The following is a 20792-nucleotide window of genomic DNA, read 5'->3' on the forward strand; positions in this document are numbered from 1 at the left end:
ACCATATATCAATAAAAGTTATTTAGCTTATATCTGTGGGATGTTTACCACATGCTAAAAAACAATGTTAAAAAATTAGAATGTATAAAAATGTATAAAAAATTAGATACTTATAAAACTTTAAGTCAATGAAAAACTTGCATTTGAAATATTACTTGTGGTTATTTTAAGACTACTAAAGCAAAAAATAATTTTTTAAACATGAAAATGATTTAAGTGCTTGGAAAAAAGTGATCTTATATTTTCATCACTAAGATACAAACTTCAATGACTATCCATATTATTCAGTGAAACATTAGCTGTAAAGACCAAATTAATGCAGATCTTGCTAAGTAGAAAGAAAATTTCTCAACAATATTAACAGCAAATTATTAAAAGTAGAGATCAGCAATTATTAATATTCTAGTATGTGCTATTTCTTAAACATTTTAAATTGGTAAGTAAACCTCTATGTATTGCGGAAGAGAAAAGTACTTACTGAGGAGACTGGCCAGTTGATTTGTTACGGGCTTGGAAGGTCACATAAACAAGTCCATGATTATAGGATACGAAGTAGAATCAGGAAACTACAGACGTGTTATAGGAAGCCAATCATGGAAGGACTCCTACATCCAACTCCTTACAACTCTCTGAGGAAACATATTTTAAATCTATTGATATTTTCAACTTTCATTTTAGAAATCAGACCTTAAATTAAAGATATTCCCTTTGGGGCCTACTACCTTAATTGCTTTTTCTGGCTGTAGCTACTAAACAATTGACAAGGGGTTTGTTTTGCTTTATTTTTAAAAGTCTGTCAAATGTTCTCCATATACTAGTATTACATTAATTGAGAACTGACTATAACATTTATTGTGTACTAGGTACCAGGTACAGTAACAAGCACATTCCTAATTCTATATACTTTCAGCATCCCCTCAACAGATGAGGGCTGAGAGAAGTCAAGTAACTATTTAAAAGTCTCACAGTAAATAATTGGCAGAACTGGGATATGAACTTTAGGCTCTTCAACCTAATAAGCACAATCCTCTAAGGGAAGACCCTAAGTGCAGGGACCCTAAATACAAAAGATTTCTAAAATTCCCCATTACAGAGATGGAAATATTGTACTATACAAACAACCCATTTCTAATCATGCCCTTTCCATGCCAGTCCCTAATCCCTTCCATTCCTCCATTCCAGAAATTGGTTCCATTTTCAGTCTCTCTGGCAAACTCAATAAGGAGCAGCAATCCTTTTAGCTAAGAAATATGTAACAGCATTGACTAGTTTGATACTATTTTTCTAAGATCCACGATTTTTTTTTCCATGCTTTTCTTCAATATATTATGGCTCACACACAAAAAAATTTAGAATTCAAACATTAGGAGCTAATGTTCTATAAAAAATACTTTGAATTCTTAGTATTAATAACATCAAAAACAACTTCTACCAAAAATAAAACGAAAAACCCAAAGCCTCATTCAAATGAAAAGTTTAGTTTACTGAGCCTGGGTAAACTGAAATTAAAGCCGACATTTAACTGTTGGTATACACTTACATGTAAACCAATAACCTGACCTAAGGCTATATAAGAACACAATATTTTTATTTTTCCACAGACCTAAAGGATATACTTCACTGCTTCAATGTAACATAACTTACCTGATAATAATAATTATTGCCACCTCTATTTTGGTGCTTAAAGGAAGAACCTATACAGAATGACAGGGAAATCTAAAAGTGCATAAGTGGCAAACTTTGTATACTGTGCTAACATATTTGTATACTGTCCAATATATATATACTGTCCAAAGTATACTTTGTATAGTGTCCAAACTTAGTATACTGTGCTAACATTGGATAAAGGATATCAAAACTGTCAAAAGCAGCCAAGTTTCCAAATTTCTCAGTTCCACAGTCAGTACCTTGACTCCAGCCTAAATGTACAAGTCAGAAATGTTGCAAGGCATAGCGGAGAAAGAATGGCTATGGACATAAGAGAACTGACTTTAGTTCCTTTGAATACTTATTGATGGAGTTGACTTATCCGGGTCATTGAACGTCTCTAGGATTAAGTTTACTTTTCCCTCCACTGAGGGACTGCATTTGATATTTTGAAGCATCCCTGTGTATTAAATCCTGAGATTCTAACAGTTTGCTACTGAAGTCGAGGCTATCAGGGTATTCTCTGATCCACGCAAATCCAAACCTCTGAGTTCCATTTTCCATTTACTCTCTCCACCTCCCACACCCCACCCTATGGCATCCTGCCCTATCACTACTAACTCGGTGGCGAGAAGGCGCTCTCCTAGGCCTCCAGGGCAAACGGATACACGGCTGGGAAGGCAAGGAAGAGAAAGGAAGCCACATTCTGACTACAGCCCCTGCCCTGGGCACTTGCTACACGTGCGGAGAAAATGTCATCAACTGGTGGCACACAGCAGAAAAAGTGAAACGTGCTAAGGAAAAGTGAAGCATTTCGGCGGCGGGCGTGAGGCCACTTTCGGGGCCACCGCACCTCTCCCCCACTAGTCCCGGACTTTACCTGGGCTTATACAGGTCAGGCCTGATCTCAGAAATGGGGCCTCCTCACCGCGAAGGCGGGACCCAGCTCGAGGTCAGAGTTCCCCTCTATTCCCGAAAGGACATCCAAGAGAATGAATGTTCCTAAGCCACCGTCATAACCGCTCCTCAACCACGGAACGCCCCTGACACTTACCTGTTCAGAAGCTGCTCTCGCGATAATTCTTGGGTCAGCCCCCCCGTAACTCCAGTCCCCGCCCCTTACCCATTTGGCCAATCAAAAAGGAGTGGGGGCGGGACTTTGTCTTTGAGCGTGGAGCGGGGCCCTCTATCTTTGCTCACTAGTGGGGAGAACGGGCGGGGCGGGGGCGGGGCTGGGGCGGGGAGAGGGGGCACGGCACGCGCCATTTCTCGCGAGACTGGGGACCAGGAAGACGCCTGCAGAGCCGGGCTGCTGCTGCAGCTGCGGCTGAGGCAGAGGGTGGTGCTGCTTCCAGACCGTTTGCCTCCGAGCCTGGGCCTGGTCTCCAAGTGAGGAGGCGGGACGTGGCCAATCCGGGGCCTTGGAGGTGCCCAGTGCCCGCTGAGGCTTAGTGGGGATTCAGGCTGCGGCCTGTCAGAGCCAGACAGGGAGGCGCCCACGCTCCTGACAGTATAAGATGGCGGCGATGGCGCCTGGAGGTGGTGGCGGCGGCGTGAATCCATTCCTCAGCGATTCGGACGAGGACGACGACGAGGTTTCAGGGACCGACGAGCGGCGGGCAGGACTTCGGCTGAGTTCCGGAGTCGGCCTAGATCCTGGCTCTGCGGACTCACTATCGCCTCAGGATCCTGTGGCCTTAGGGAGCAGTGCACGACCAGGGCTCCCTGGGGAGGCGTCGGCGGCTGCGGTGGCCCTGGGGGGCACCGGCGAGACCCCGGCCCGATTGTCAATTGATGCGATCGCGGCTCAGTTGTTGCGCGATCAATACTTGCTGACCGCCCTGGAGCTGCACACCGAGCTGTTAGAGAGTGGCCGCGAGCTCCCTCGGCTGCGCGACTACTTCTCCAATCCCGGCAACTTCGAGAGGCAGAGCGGGACCCCGCCGGGGTTAGGGGCGCCGGGGATCCCTGGAGCAGCCGGCGTTGGAGGCGCAGGAGGTCGGGAGCCGAGTACTACGTCGGGTGGGGGACAGCTCAGTAAGTGAACAACAGCCCTGTCACTCCGGCTGGACTGTTGGGATTGCAAGGGGTAGTTGTGGGGAGGGGTACTTCCGGGCGGATACTGAGTATGAGGAACATTTTAGTTAGAGAGTTGGGACGGGGGGCGATCTTCTGCGGTGGAAGCAAAAGGATCTGGCAGTGATCCAGCTCTTGGCTGGACTTGCACCTGCTCCTGGCTCCACTCTTGGTGTCGGGATCTACTAAATAGCCAGCGTTTCTAGTTCACTGGCTATTACGTGACCCCAGAAGACTCCCTTGCAACCTTGGTTTATCGCTTTAATCCTTTTTCCGTTTTCTCCAATCCCCTGAATCACCACTGCCTGGAAACAGTGTTCCTTAAATTGTACGCAGTAATTATTTGACTCAAAGTCAAGAGAGAAAAGAATAGGAAATTTCTCTCCACGAAATCAGATCCACTTGAAGACCCTTTGTCTTTGGGATGACTTGCTCACTCAAAAATTAGGTTTTCTGTTGCATAAAATTTGTTCTGTTTAAATTCAGTTTAATTCCATTTCTGTTCCTTAATTTCAGTAGGTTTCCAAAATTACAGGAAGTCTAAGGAGCTGGCTAGGCAAGTTCTGCCTGCAGTGTATCTGCTGGTCTCACCACCTCACAGGCTTTTTTCTCTGCCTAAGTTAGGAATTAACTTTTTTACCTTGTTATAATCATTGTTAGCAGTATAGAGTAGTCGTTCACTTCATTCATCATATATATATAAGCATTTCTTATGGCTTTAAAACGTGCTGTCAAGGATGTATACTGTATTCCTAGGACCCACCCCTTTTGAGAGGCATCTTAGATTTTTTCCCTTATTAATGGTATGAGGTGTTTTTGTGCGTTATGTGAGGCCAACTGGAATTTACTAACAAATGTTAAATATACAGTTTTAAAAGTGTAACCCAATTGATTATTTTTTGTCAATACGTTTTTTTTTTTTTTTGCGTTACGCGGGCTTCTCACTGCTGTGGCCTCTCGCGTTGCGGAGCACAGGCTCCGGACGCGCAGGCTCAGCGGCCATGGCTCACGGGCCCAGCCGCTCCGCGGCACGTGGGATCTTCCCGGACCGGGGCACGAACCCATGTCCCCTGCATCGGCAGGCGGACTCTCAACCACTGCGCCACCACGGAAGCCCTGTCTATACTTTTAAATGGTGCCAGAGACTTATATTTCCTAACTTAGATGTAGTGAAAGTGCAAAGAGTGCACTTTCCATCAGGGTAAATACTGAGCATATTTCTCTCTTGAATATGGAACTTTCTCAGCAGGTGTAACTTCGTTGCTCAATATTATAGGATAATATTCCGTTTCTGGAAACGATTTTCTCATTGCTGACCTTTAAGACCATAAAATGTAACAAAGAGCAGTGTAACAAAATTGTTAGGCAGTTGGCTTTCTTTGTTTGGTTTCAGATTTTTGAACTATCTAATAATGATTTTCACCTGATAAGCTCTTACTACTTCCTCAAGACCCAGCTCAAATGTCATCTTTGTAAATGTTTCCCACACTCTCCAGGCTTGGTTGTTTGGTTCTTTCATTGTACTATTTTCAAACCTCAACCGTTGCTTTTAACTTTTTGTATTTGATTTGTTAACAGTATCATTTTTCTCCATTAGATAGTCAATTCTTAAGGGTCATCTTTATATTCCTCACAGTTTGTGCAGTTCCTGGCCTGTTGTTGAACATAATTAAATTGCATCTGCTGTGTTTTTCTACTATATAAATATAATGAAATGGGTTATTACTTACTTCATAACTTTATTCTATTTAATTTAAAAGAATTTATTATCCTGTTCACCCTACCTTATTATGGCGTGATATCACTGTTTATAGTGAAAATGTCTCTTAAAAACCTTTCGTATACAAATATATTTATAATTTAGACTAAATATTATAGAGGTGTCTTAGAGTAAAAATTGACTTCTAAATGCCTTTGCATTATACATTTTTAGTTTCTTGAAATAACTTAAGTCCTGTGATCAAAAATCAAAATTTAACTACAATCAAATATTCATCTGCAGTTGTGCTTTTCTATTATCCTCATTTAATTGGACCTGTTTTGGGTATAACTCAAAAATATATAATTAAATAATATATTTTAGATAATGTATTTTCAAGTTAGTACAAAACAAATGAGCAGCAGGGAAAAAAATATCAAAATTATCCATAATCCAACCAGTGGTACTTGCCTTTTCTGTCTTTTCTATCCATATAATTTAGAAAGCAAAAATGGTTTTAAACTGTTTTATATAGCTTTATATTAGTTGACAGACACTAATTTTTACCATCAACTTTGAGGTAAAATTCCATACAATAAAATGTGCCCATTTCAAGTGTACAGTGTGATGAGTTTTGGAAAAAAAATTACTACTACAAATAAAATACAAAACATTTTTATTGTCGCCAGAACTCCTTCATTTTCCTTTGCATTCAATATCCGAAGACCATCACTGACCACTGTAGAACACAATTTTCCAGTCTTGGCCTAGGCACTATCGAAACTTTGGGCCTGATAATTCTTTGTTGTTAGTGTCCTCTGCATTCTAGAATGTTTAACAGCATTGCTGGCCTCTCTGTCTGCTAGATACCAGTAGCAACCACCCCGACCCCATTCCCTAAGTTGTGACGATCAAAAAATGTCACCAGCACTGTCCAAGGAAGGGGAGGGCAAAATTTCCCCAATTGAGAACCACTTCCTTAGTTAAGTTTTGTCTATTTTAAAATTTCATATAAATGCAGTTCTGGAGCATATAGTCTTTTCTGTCTGGCTTCCTTTGCTCAGTAAAATGTTTTTGAAATTTATCCAAATAATGTTTTTATGTGTATTAATAGTTCATTGCTGTTTTGGTTTATCCATTCATCTGTTAGCCATTTGTGTTTTTTCCATTTTTGGCCTGTATGAATAAAGCTGCTATGAACAGTCTTGTATAAGTTTTGCCTGGACATATGTTTTCATTTCTTTTGGGTAATACCTAGGAATAGAATTCCTGGGTCATATACTTAGTATATATTTATATTTGTAAGAAACGGTCAAACTGTTTTTACAAAATGGTTGTATCATTTAATATTTCCATCACCAATGTATGAGAGTTTCAATTTCTATACATCCCCCAAACACTTGGTATTTTCAGGCTTTTTATTTAACTCATTCTAGTGAGAGTGCTGTGGTATTTCATTGAGGGCTAGTGATGCTGAGCTATTTCTTCTGAGCTTTTTGCCATTGGGTGTGTGTGTGTGTGTGTGTGTGTGTGTGTGTTGCCATTAATGTATCTTTTGTGAATTGTCTCTTCCCAGCTTGTTATTGAGTTATAGTTCTTTATATATTCTGGACCCACGTCCTTTATCAAGTATGTGTTTTGCAAATTTTTTCTCCCAGTATGGTCTGCCTTTTCATTTTTTAATAATGGGTCTTATGAACAAAGGTTTTTAATTTTATCAAGTCCATTCAATTGGGTTTATTCCTTAATGATTTGTGCTCTTTGTGTCCTAAACAAGAAATATTTGCCTATCCTAAGGTTGCAACAATTTTCTTGTGTATTTTCTTCTAGAAGTTTTATAGTTTTAGCTTTTAAATTTAGGCCTATGATGGCATCAGAAAAAGAAGAAATATTTCTTAAATATTCCTCCTATAAACGTGCAGATATTTATAGCACAAACTTTAGTATAGCTTAACTGCAAGTGCATTGTGTATGTCAAAATATCAGTGCATTTAAATGTCTTGATACAGTCAGAAAATAGATAAATGCTAAAAGAAGTCTGTAAAACTGTGGTTAGTACCATGTTTTGAAGATTTTGACTAAGCTCCTAATCACACAAATTCTGTTTTAGAGATTCTAAGGATGAATCCTTCTTTAGGACCAGACTACTGTCTGTTTTAAGGCCCTCTATGTTCAGTTCTAGCATGTCAGCTGTTGCTAGTTCGGTTATGACTTTATAATACTCAATAAGTACTTTTTGGTTAATTATAAAGAGTATAAAGATTGATAGTATGATTATCTAAAACATTAAATTATTTTTATTTGTTTTTATGTATTTTTTGATGTGTGTCTGATCTGAAAATTCATAAAACTTCAGAATAATACATGTATAGTCAAAAGTAGTTTTCTTTAAAGATGTCTAAAAGCAATTTAATTTTGTAAGATTTACTAAATCGTTTACCCAAAAGTCTGTTGACCTCGGTTAATACTAGTATAGTGGTGGTTTTAAAATACTGTAAGAAGTCTTCATACTATATTTAATCTTTTTTCTTGATTAGAAGAGTAGTCTATATTTATAAAACATTCAAAAATTAAAAGAATTATAGCTCTATAATTTTGATGTTTTCAGTAGAAGAATTTAAAATGAGCTCTAATGAAGTCTCAGTGTTTGATAAATTGTTGCAGCATCACTGTGATGTTCCTACTAGATCCATTTGTTAAACTAATTAGATCTTTTGTATTTCGTTTTACTTGGTTGAATATATACACACATTAATTATATATTTTTCCCTGTATTTTTGCCAGTTGAGCCAATTTGGTAATTGTTTTGCTTTCCAATTAGATTGCAAGATAAAACTTGTGCCAATGCCATTGATTAGCACTGAACAGATTGTAGTATCTTATCCGGAGGACTGCTGGTTCCACCCTAAGCCTTAGAGTTCTAATCAAAATTGGACTGTAATTGCTTAGGATGAGCCAGTTCTTTGTAGAGACAGTAGGTGGTCAAATAACTTATGCCTTTCAATGATGGATTTCTTTTATTCTGTATTTATCATCCTTTCAAATTTTTGTAAGGCTGCTTATCAGGAGGTATTTATGATTGAATTTAATAATTTAACTTGTGAGCCTACAGACTTCTTGAGTCATCTTTCTCCTTTTTAAAATTTTCTGTTTCATTACCTTGCCTATCTTTTCTCAAAACTCTGAAAGAGTACATATCTCACTGTGCTCTGTTCCTTTCTTAGTATCACCTGTGCTGTATGATTACCGTCTTCCAGAGTTCCCATCTCTTCTGCTTTACAAAGTACAGTAGTTCCTCCCTGTTAGGTTGGAATTGGGTTTAGTGCTTCCTCTGGCTTCTAACAGGAGAGTATCGAGAATATTTCTAAAATTTATTAGGTTCACTGCTTTTAGCTGAATGAGACTTCCTACTATTGTCTGGACCATATAGATTCCTAAATTTATCGCTTACATGACTGTCATTTTTTTGCCTATGCATTTCAGTAGCTTCAAACTTATTAATTCTTGTGGAAAATTAGTCAGATATTTTCGTTGCCTAGAACAGTGACGAGTATAGTTGGTATTCAATATTTTACATTGATCAATACATTTATTAAACTGTGATCAACTAAGGATTGTAGGAATCCAAGAGAAGTTTAGTGTATGTCGTTGAGTTTATGTTCTTGATGGAGAGGCAAGAAAGTGAGGGTAAAGAGAAGATAATGTTTATTTTATGTTTTGCCTTGTTTAAAACATCATCTGGGAACATGCTTACCATTATCTGGCTCACCAATTAATAAAGAGATTTTAAAATGCAGTATGATGTTTCAAGCCATTGTGGCACATAGTTTAAAAGGAAGCAAGATAGGGGCATTAATCAGGGGAAACAGGCCTTATTTCTGTCAAAAATTAAACTTACACTTTCTACTTTAGGGGTGATCTTCAGAATGTATGGTTATCTGTTTCTTTGCTTGTTTTTTTAAAAACATTTGTTGGAAAAAACGTTCCAGGATTAGTGTAATTTTCATTTTGTTTAGTATATTTAGGTCAAAAACTAAATTCGGTTTATTTGTTTTTATATGATGGTTTTTAATTGTGCCCACCCCCTTAACTCCCATGGTTTTAGGATGATTAACTGAAAAAGAACACTTACCTTGATCTAAAAATACAGTCTACTTATATCTAAATTACAAATATCGATTGAGATGGGTCTTAAATATTAATAGCCTATTTTTTTTCTTTCAGGTAGTTGTTTTTATTGGCTTCTACCTATAAGTACTGTGAGAGTTGATGATAAAATGTGGTTTCTAAATTATTTATACTAAAAACATACTTGTTGATGCTTAAGTGAATTATGTTTTGCTGTTTGGCTATAATTTGAACACAGCTCCTCTTTGGTTGATTTTTGGGGGTTTTGCATTAGTTTAGGATTGATCTACTTCAATTCCCTTATCGTATGAGTGTTTGTTTCAATATTACAATTAACTTTTTTTTGAGATCTAATTGTCATATGACATTTTATTAGTTTTAGGTGTCCAACATAATGATTTGATATATGTCTATATTGTGAAATGATTACCACAGTAAGTTTAGTTAGCAACCATCACCACACAAAGTTACAATTTTTTTTCCTGTATGAGAACTTCTAAGATCTACTCTCTGAGCAACTTTCAAATACACAAAACAGTCTTGTTAACTATGGTCACTATGCTGTACATTCCATCCCCAAGACTTGTTTATCTTAAAATTGGAAATTTGTACCTGCAATTAATTTCTTTTAACATCTTTATTGGAGTGTAATTGTTTTACAGTGTTGTGTTAGTTTCTGCTCTATAACAAAGTGAATCAGCTATACGTATACATATATCCCCATATCCCCTCTCTCTTGTGCCTCCCTTCCACCCTCCCTATCCCACCCCTCTAGGTGGTCACAAAGCACCGAGCTAATCTCCCTGTGCTATGCAGCTGCTTCCCACTAGCTATCTGTTTTACATTTGGTAGTGTATATATGTCAATGCTACTCTTTCACTTCATCACAGCTTACCCTTCCCCCTCCCCATGTCCTCAAGTCCATTCTCTACGTCTGCATCTTTATTCCTGTCCTGCCCCCTAGGTTCATTAGAACCATTTTTTTTTTTTTTTAGATTCCATATCTTTGTGTTAGCATAGGGTATTTGTTTTTCTCTTTCTGACTTACTTCACTCTGTATGACAGACTCTAGGTCTATCTACCTCACTACAAATAACTCAATTTCACTTCTTTTTATGGCCGAGTAGTATTCCATTGTATATATGTGCCACATCTTCTTTATCAATTCATCTGTTGATGGACACTTAGGTTGCTTCCATGTCCTGGCTATTATAAATAGTGCTGCAGTGAACATTGTGTATACCTGCAATTAATTTTTTTTAACATCTTTATTGGAGTATAATTGTTTTACAATGGTGTGTTAGTTTCTGCTTTATAAGAAAGTGAATCAGTTATACATATATCCCCATATCTCTTCCCTCTTGCGTCTCCCTCCCTGCAATTAATGTTTAAAGTGGTTGCTGGCCTCCATTTCGCTGGAGCATGATAACTCTCTAATTCCGCATATGCATATGGTTTCTACAAACTAAGGACATCTGCCCAGGAAATCTGAACAAGTTGAATGTAAATTGTCTAATTCACTTTAAAAATAGATTCTTCAGATTTCTGAGAAATGAATACCTGATATAATTGAATACAGCAATGGTATTTACTAAGATTCAGCAAAAGATAACACTTAACTATAACAGGATCAAGAAGACTGTCCTAGAGCTGATATATTTGGATTATAGCAAGCTACATGACAGATCTCTCACACTGGTATGAATAAAATAGAGAAATATGGGCTTGGTAAAAGAGTAGCCGTGGAAAGATGCGTAACTGATAAAAACAACAGTAGGTCTGTGCCAGTCTATACCATCTATACTTTTGAACTTGGCCCATTTTTTTTAAAAAAAATTATTTATTTATTTATGGCTGTGTTGGGTCTTCGTTTCTGTGTGAGGGCTTTCTCTAGTTGTGGCAAGCGGGGGCCACTCTTCATCGCGGTGCGCGGGCCTCTCACTATCGCAGCCTCTTTTGTTGCGGAGCACAGGCTCCAGACGCGCAGGCTCAGTAATTGTGGCTCACAGGCCCAGTTGCTCCGCAGCATGTGGGATCTTCCCAGACCAGGGCTCGAACCCGTGTCCCCTGCATTGGCAGGCGGACTCTCAACCACTGCGCCACCAAGGAAGCCCTTGGCCTATTTTTTGAAGACCACTCAACTTGTAGTACTGATATCTGATCCTCAGTATAGCTCTGTTACCTTGGGTAAATTACTTAGCCTTTTTTGCGGTACGCGGGCCTCTCACTGCTGTGGCCTCTCCCGCTGCAGAGCACAGGCTCCGGACGCGCAGGCTCAGCGGCCATGGCTCACGGGCCCAGCTGCTCCGCGGCATGTGGGATCCTCCCAGACCGGGGCATGAACCCGTGTCCCCTGCATCGGCAGGCGGACTCTCAACTACTGCGCCACCAGGGAAGCCCTAGAGCCTTCTTATTCTGTGTAAAGCATAGTAATCATTTCTGTCCACTGCTAGTTATAGGGTTTTAATGAAGTTTACATGAGGGTATATATGTGAGAGGACTTCAAAAACTCATTTTATAGTTACTTCTTTCTTTTATAAGAAAAAATATATGAAGCGATGAGGGAAAACTAGATCAGATTTGCTGATGATAAAAGACTGAGAAAGATAGGTGATGTCTGCTAGTACTAATTTGTAGGATTAAATGGGACTAATGGGTATATGGCATCCTAATTAAAATAATCGCTTAAAAAACGTACTGGGAACATTTGTACTTGAAATTCACAGGAAAGTTTGATAGCATTTCTTTTTGAGTAGCCACCATAAATTAGATCAAAGAAGTCTGCTCATTTTAAGGGAAAAAGCTGTATAGCATAGTGAGTTAAGAGCACAGTTTGGAGTCAGACTACCTGGCTTGGATCCTGTTTCTGCTACTTTTTTATCCTTGTGACTTTGAATAAGTAACTTAATCTCTCAATGCCTCAGTCTCTTCATCTAAAAATGAGGATAACGGTACCTACCTCATAGAGCTGTTGTGAGAGTCAGCTGAATTAGTATTTATCATTTGCGGTAAGTCTGTATAAGTGTAAAATAAATTATGAAAAGGCAAACATTGGATTTAGGATTTTGTAATGGTTCATTAAAACCTACTACCGTACAGTTAATGCATTGTATTTTCCTAAGGCATTGTACCTACATTTTTATAGATGTGTTTAATCACATTCATGTAAGTTATTTTTAAATATAATTTCTTTTTGTGTTCTTCTTAGACAATGGTTACTTACTCAATTTTATAACTAATGGATGGCCAGAAAAGGTTTTTTTTCCCTTTATTTATTTTTGTTTTGGAACTTAATAATAGTTTTAAAAAATCAATATATGTTGCCATCTACAGAACAAATACTTTAAAAGCAAAGAAGAGCAGAGGTAGACAGAGTGAAGTAAGAAAGAGATTACAGACCAGAAACAAGCTCAAGGAGTCTTTTGTATAGGAAAAAGAGTCAAATCAGTGCGGGAAGGGTAGGCTATTCAATAAATTTTTCTCCTTCTAGAGGGAAATTATTTCTTTACCTCCTACCATACACATACACACACAGACACACAAAAACAAAGTCTCCAAATGAATTAAAATACTAAATGTGGGAAATAGAACTTGAAAACTTTTGGAAGAAAATATCAAAACATATTTATGACCATGAGGTGAGGATTTCTTAGACATAAAAATTGTACATTTTAAAGTAAGAGATTGATATATTTGTATCAAAATTAAAATTCCTGTATGTAAAAAGCTAACATAAAGTAAAAGACAAGCCACAGACTAGGAGTACATATTTGCCATATACATATAACAGTCAAAAAGTATTTCAAATTTAGAATCTGTATAGAATGCCTATAAATTAAGAGAAGGAAAAATAACCTAATGAAAAATAGGCAAAGGATAAAAATAGGTAATTCAAAAAGAAGCAAACCAATAAAAAGTTGCTCAAATTCACTAGTAATCAGGGAAATGCATTTCACAATACCCAGCCTTTTGGCAAAAATGAAGATGTCTGACAACTCTTAGTATTCCTGATATGGAGGAAGCAGGCACTCTTGTGCTACCAGTAGAAGTGTCGATACAACTACTTTGAAGAATATTTTGATAAAATCTAGAAAAGTTGAAGATGTGCACACCCTTCAACCCAGCTTTTCCACGTGTAAGTATTTGGAACTTATGAGGGTGTGTAACGAGGTGTGTACAAGGTTGGAAACAGTCCTCTTGGCCATACATAATGGAAACATTAGTTATGGTATATTCATGAAATGGAAATCTTAGCAGCCTTTAATCAGATCTCGGGTCTGTTGTGGAGCATTACAGTTCTATACCATTATTTAAATTTTCAAACACATAAAACAATACTGTATATTATTTGTGGGTACTTGTATATGTATTATAGATATAAAAGCATCAGCTAGAGTCACACCAAATCCATTACTGTGATTGCCCTTGAGGAGGGAAACATTAGGGACATGAACTTTAAGGTATTATTTCTTTTTAAATTGCAAACTGTTAGCAGTTGTTCATATCAGGTGGTGGTTATATGGTGTTGTACTTTTCTTTAAAGCAATTTAAAGTAAAGCATTTTAAAGTATTTTTGTCAAAATTTGCATGTAGTAAATTCCAGTAAAACAAGAAAAATTTGTAGCGGGAGTTATAACTCCACTATTCCACCCTTAATTGGCACCTAATCCTATAACTGTGCAGTGTAAATTGAGTTTGGTGTTTTTAGTGACATGAAATACCATCTTCTTTCTGGTATATGAACCCAGAGAATGAATTTTGCATAGTAAGTTATTTCTGCATATGTGTTTGGTATATGTCTACCTTTTTTGTTACCTTATATTGAATATCTGTCTTGTGTCATCTATTAATTAAATTTGCACAAAATAACAGCAAAAAAATGTCATTCTTTGCTCACAAACTATTGGTACATATGTACCAATTTCTCTATTCTCAGTCTCCTGTTGCCATTTGTAACCTTGAGGATCAGTTTTATCTGGAAGGGAAATCTTCAGAATCAGTTAATAATTCTTAGTATAATGTTGACACAAATCTCTTTTAAGATACATTTGACATGTTTCAAGTGAACAAAACTGTACCAATAGCTTTTTATTGCATCGTATGAGGAGTTTTGTAACTATTCTGTTGATGTATATCTGTACGGAAATAGAATTACTGTTAGAAAAGTACCTAGCAACAGCCTTAAAGTTTCTAATTTTTCTAGGCAAGAGTAGTTCCTGATTGTAGGCATTCTTTACAATCATGGGAAGCTTCTTTTTTTCTTCAGGGATGGATATATGAGTAAGGAGCGTTGACCAAAGAATATAAGGTGGGATGATGAGAGTTATGAATGTATCAGCAAAATCTCTAGTCACATTTTATTATTGTTCTTAATGTTTAATATTTGCATTTTGTACCCTTTAATAAGTTACAGCAGTAAGAATTTTTGTCTCCTAAACCTTCTAATAAGATGTCCATATCAAATAGGTAGCCTGTATTGATGGGAGATTTTTGAATCTACAGTCTTACTGAACTCTTCCTAACAGATTTTTTTTCTATAAACAGTATTGTCTTCTGAATGCAGTTTTGATCAAATGTGCGTGACACAAAGGTCGGAAAGTAAAATGTATACTTATGTACTGTTGGTAGGATACTCTTTTGAGAATAATTTGGTGATACCAATCATATTTTTAAAATACATATTCCTAAAAAAATATAATAAAATAAAATACATATTCCTTAATATCCAATTCCATTTCTATAATTTATTATAGACAAGCTTGTTTGCATTACTACTGAACCTAGGTTTTTTTCATATATTCTACAAGTAAAGGTATCAAAGATTGAAAACAACCTGACTGTCCAACAGTAGGGGATTGGCTAATTAAAAAAAATGATCTATATGTGCTGATGTGGAATGATCACCAAGATATATGATAAATTGAATAAATTAGGATGCAGGCTAATTTATTCAGGTATTTATGTTTTTCCATTTACATACAAAAAGGGAGAAATTGGCCTATACCTAGGATATTTCTAAAAGGATATATACAGAAGAGTCTAAACAATGATTGTCGTCACAGAGGGTGATTGGTGTTTGGGAGATGGGCTTACCTTTTCTTTGTATGCCCTTTTATATTTTACCACATATCATGTCTTAAGTGGCAAGGCTGGGATTCCAAACCAGATCACTAACTTCCAAGTCTGCATTCTTTCCATTACACCACAACTACTGTTTTGTCAATTTTAAAGCACAGTTAAGCAAATATTCTTAAATCATTTTAGTGTATGGTCAGGCAAAGTATCTTAATAACTCATTCAGAGTATATCTTATTAACTCAGAGTAGCCAGTCATTTTAATGCAGAAGGCAAGTCAGGTAGTATAATATTGATCATTTAGAAAATAAAGTGATAAACTATAGCACCACATCAAGACAGAGGTGAATAATCTGCTGAATGAAATTCTAAGGAAATTTGCCAAGGTTGGATTAGCATGTACTCTCTTTTTCAGTCTTGAAGCTTTGCTGCATGGTTACATCTAAGTTTCTGGTCTAGACATGGAACATGGCTAAGCCTCAAGGAGGAGACCCCAGTTGCCATCATAGATGTAACCTTCTTCCAGATATTCCCACCTATTATTTCAAAACTCCCCAGCAGTAAGAAATGGTGTTCATTTGTTTTTGAAACCAGCTGGTCCTGGTTAGGTGGCTTAGATTGCTCAAGGTAGTGTCATCGTATTGTCTATGTTCTTTCTAACCATCCATCAGCCCTGTGCTTGTGTGCTGCCTTAGTTCAGGCCTTTAGCTTACATCTGGACCCTCAGTTTTAGCCTTATAACTGGTTCCTGTGCCTTTAAACTTTTCCTCCATCCTTATTCTTAATTGATTTTAAAAGCTATTCATTCCTGTCACTGCAGCTAAAACCTTTTAACATTGCTTTCTGCTGTCCAAGGCAACTTTTTTGAACTCTTTTTTTATTAGCAAAATTATATATTGCAGAAACAAGAATTTAATTCTTTTTAAGAATTTTATTTTTTCCCATTTTTGCATAGTATATGATAAAAATGACTTTGAAATATGTTATTATAAGTGTGCATCATAAAGTTCTCCCTGTAATTTTGCTTCTTCCTACCTTTTCAACCCTGTTGTCATATACCAACCATTGGTGTACTCACATTGTTTACTCAATGTCCCTTGAACATGTTTTATATATTCCTATCTCAGTGCCTTTGGCCATATTATTTTTCCTTCTCTTGGAATTCTTTTCCTCCATCCTCCTTTTGTTTTTTCCAGATTCTGTATATCCTTAAGGGAAGGTCCAGTTTATGTTCCTTCCTCTCTCCCTGAAGCTTCTCCAGCACATAGTGATCTCTAAATCCCCTGAACTTGTGGTATTTTTTGTCTGTCTCACTTATGGAGATTAATTATATGGAAACTTGTGACTGTGTTAGTGTTATTGAAATTTTTGTATATGTTAATGTTTTAGCTGACTGGATTTTTTTTTAAGATGTTTGTTGGAGTTCCTGTCTCATATATCTTTGACTTCTTTCACACCTGGCACAAATGCCTAAAGTAGGCAATATATAAATGTTTATTTAGCATGCGTATAGAAAAGAGACCATATTTTATTTATCTTTCTGTCACCAGTGCGTAATATTGTGCCTGGCAAATAAGGCTTTGAAAAAATGTTGATGTTATGTTAAAGAAATGATCTTTAGGTAATGGGATCCTATAAATATGTAAGTTTGGAATATTCCGTGTGAAATTAGCTTTTCCCTGTATAGCCTGAGGAAAGTTGAGTCCAGGCTGATCTTTCTGAGGCCTTTCACGGTATCAAGCCTAACTTAGCTGGAATCTAGGAGATCTGAACCTGCATGCTTTTACATATTGTTCAAGGGAACTAATGGTTTAGAGCTCAGGCTTTGGCATCAGAGAGCTTGAGTTCATATTTTTACTCTGCTACTTCCTAGCTGCGTATCTCTGGGACAGTCTCTGTTTCCTTTACTGTAAAATATGGAAGGTAATGACTCCTCTTGCAGGGGGCTGTCACGAAGGTTAAATAAGGTTATCTATGAAAAATATCTGGCACAGAATAAGTGGTCAGAAAATCTTCAATATAATGACTAATGCTGTTATTAATAATAATCTTCCTTTTAACCTGATAGCTGTTCATATGGTAAAATCATCCAGCATTATAGAAATTTTAATTTCAGTGAATAGTTTGTCAATAAAATTTCAGTGTTCAAGTCTCTTCCTAAGTTTAAGCCTTTTGATTTGACATTTAACTCAGTGTAATCTTGTGACAGAAAAGACAGTGGACTGCAAACTGGGAGACTTACATTGTACCCCTAGCTTGCTCACAGATTAATTTGCTTAACCTTTAACATAAAGTAGTCTAACTTTACTATCGTTATCTGTTTACAGCACGAAACTACAGTGGTTTATAAACTTATTAAGGCAAGAACCAAGTCTTACTGAATTTTATCTTTCTACTCCCTACCATGGATTAGTAAATATGCATTGAATGAATACACGGTTCAGTTTTCTCATCAAACTGGGGTTGATGGAGGGGTTGGACTATCTAACTGTGAACTGGGTACTTTTGTGACTTTTTAATATAAAATGCCCATATCATAAAAGGTATTAACTGTGTTTGGGGAAAAAATACCAAAGCACAAATAAAAAAATTCAAGCAGTATAGAGAGGAGTATGTATTGAAAAATTTTAACTCTACTTCTTGGAGTCAGTTATATCTATAACCTTTAAAAATTATTATTCAATATTTTATTGTAGCTTCCTGTCGGTAACCTGGTACATTATAGTTGTTCACTAAATGTTCACTGAATTAACCAATGCTCTTTACCAGTCAGGAGCTGATCAATTTTCCTGGTACACTTAGCTTTTAAAGTGCTATATAATTTCCATGACAGATACCTTTTCAAGGGTCTGAAACTCATTTTTTTAACTATCGTAAAAGTTACCTTCTGTCATTAGTACTAAAAGATTAAATGTATATATAAATAAGACTACTCTCATATGTGATTTATAAAATCAGTCTGCATGCCTTATAGTCACACTGTGTATAATGGTTTTAGTTTTCAGACCTAGTAAAACTTACATACAGGTTTTACTTGTTTGCCAACTATGATGAAAGTCCCTGATCATTCGGTTTCTGAGTTGTAAAGTGAATTACTAAGAAGTTACACAATCTTGGAATTTGAAGAAAGGCTTTGTGGTATACTTTATATTAGAAAGTGGTAGTAGCGTCTTTCTTAATAAAAGAGGCTAATTTTTCCAAACTCTTCCTCTTTTATATTAGAGTATTTGGAAAGGCATGTGCTTGCCCTGGAAAAGAATTGTGCATATTTGTCTAGGAGCTGTAATATTACCTATTAGTCTTAAATTCCAAAGTACATTTTATGTACAAAATCTGTTATACGTTAGCCCCATCAAAGTTAAAATTACTTCCTTCTATAATTTTTTTCTGACATGGAATAAATTTTAATAAATTAGATTTTTTTTTTTACTTTTATGATACTATAGTTATTGTTAGTTAAAAAGACATTAGAATTTTTTTCTTGGAGAATATAAAATTGTTGGCTTGGAACTAAAAAAAATAATTAGAATATATTTTTCAATGGCCATAATAATACCAAGTCAAAAATTAAGCAGTGTTTGCTTTCCCCAAGAACTCTTCCTATTGCATAGGTGATTTCTTTGAAACTTTTAGAGAAATAGTAACAGTATAATGGAGGAATAATATATGGTGATCAAATAGGCTCTAACCTAGGCCTGTATGTGTGATTGAAAATACTCTAACCTAGGCTTGTATGTGTGATTGAAAATACTAGAAAACACTTAGAAAACTAACATTAGATAGATACTTAACATAATAGAAAAATATTTATCCAGAATCAACAACCAACATCATACTTAACAGTTCATGATACCCAAACTCCTGTCAATTTATAGAACATTACTGTCACCCCAGAAAGTTCCCTCATGCTCCTTCCCGGTCAGTCAGTCCCCACCCCTTTCAGCCCCCCACTCCAAGAACCACTATAATGATTTTTTTCTACCATAAATTACTACTGCCTATTCTAAGAGTTCATGTAAATGAAATTATACATTATATACTCTGCGTAAGGCTTCTATCATTCAGCATAAAGCATTGAGATTCAGTCATGTTGTGGCATATATCTCAATAGTTTTTTTTTAATTGCTGAGTAATGTTCCTGAGTTCAGCCTATATTTAATATGAACTTTCTAGATTTCTGTGGTTACTATTGTTATTTGGTGTTTCTTGGTTTATGCTTAAAATAAATTATGCTCTAATGAATGGTACTGTAATACTTGATTTTCTGTTATTTGTTTATGCTGTCTTAAAACTTAAGTTAATAGCAAGTTGTTATTTATCAGATATAATTAAATTGCAGGGGAATTAAATGCTTCTGTGAATAGAAACACAGTGTTCTCGGAAGAGTACTATATATAGAATTTCACTTAATAGGAATTTAAAGATAAGTGGTACATTGATAATGACATAGCTGTATTTGAAGAGTCAACCATTTCAATTATTGGCATGTACTAATTGTTTTAAAAGGAGGTGAGGGAGCCCTACGTGGAGTTCAAATCTTTATTTCTGTAACTTGCATTCATTTGTCCAGACTGTGCTTTCTAAACACAGATAATCTATTCCTTAGAGCAATATATAAACAGTAGACACTATGTAAGTAGCACGATTTAATAGAATGAGTTGACCTAGCCTCTCATTTGTCCCTTCTTTGCATTAGCTAGCTAGATCTCCTTTAGTGAGTATCAGCATTGATTTCTTCCTTTAAGTGAGAATGTTTACATCGTGTTTTTCTGTTTAGGGACACTTAAAAATCTGGCAAAAGCTAGGGACACTCCCCACTACCACCATGCACTTAAAACACAGAACTCTTGAAACCCCTTCATTTGCCTTTTGCATCCCATATTACAAATTCAATAAATGAAGTCTTTAGGAATTATCTTGTTTACTTTCTTTTACTTAAACCCACATCCATTTCACTACCAGGACATGTTGGTTCTACACCAAAAAATAACCCTGACCACTTCTCACATTTCTACTGCCTCTATTCTAGGCCAAATGTGATCATCTCTCACCTACATGACTCTAATAGCCTCTTTTTTTTAATTGTTATTTTATATTAAAGTGTAATTGATTTACATAGTAGCCTCTTAACTGGTCGCTCTACAAATCACTTTCCTTACAGCAGCCA

General features: G+C 36.5%; 2 protein-coding genes across 8 annotated transcripts in view; one reads left to right on the plus strand and one right to left on the minus strand.

Annotated features, from left to right (window-relative positions):
• Positions 1 to 2886, minus strand: part of PIGN (phosphatidylinositol glycan anchor biosynthesis class N) — a 113173-nt gene extending 110287 nt beyond the window's left edge. For 3 of the 6 annotated variants that reach the window (XM_089895275.1, XM_089895274.1, XM_089895276.1), the window contains exons 1-2: positions 2528 to 2885; positions 479 to 629 (exon numbers count right to left, since the gene is read on the minus strand). The gene's annotated coding sequence lies outside the window, so the exon portion shown is untranslated. Of the gene's footprint in view, positions 1 to 478; positions 630 to 2527 lie in introns of all 6 variants that reach the window. The other 3 variants (XM_022584337.3, XM_089895273.1, XM_022584339.2) reach the window with 3 other exon arrangements.
• A 27-nt stretch (positions 2887 to 2913) lies between these two features.
• Positions 2914 to 20792, plus strand: part of RELCH (RAB11 binding and LisH domain, coiled-coil and HEAT repeat containing) — a 130583-nt gene continuing 112704 nt past the window's right edge. For both annotated transcript variants that reach the window (XM_022584331.3, XM_022584330.3), the window contains exon 1: positions 2914 to 3684. In XM_022584331.3, the coding sequence (XP_022440039.1) occupies positions 3165 to 3684 (520 nt within the window). In that variant the 5' untranslated portion in view covers positions 2914 to 3164. The remainder of the gene's footprint in view (positions 3685 to 20792) is intronic.

This window comes from Delphinapterus leucas, chromosome 14 (genome assembly GCF_059928025.1).
Source record: "Delphinapterus leucas isolate spDelLeu-1000000601 "Yukka" chromosome 14, BTC_Dleu_Yukka2, whole genome shotgun sequence".
NCBI classification, from domain to species: domain Eukaryota; kingdom Metazoa; phylum Chordata; class Mammalia; order Artiodactyla; family Monodontidae; genus Delphinapterus; species Delphinapterus leucas.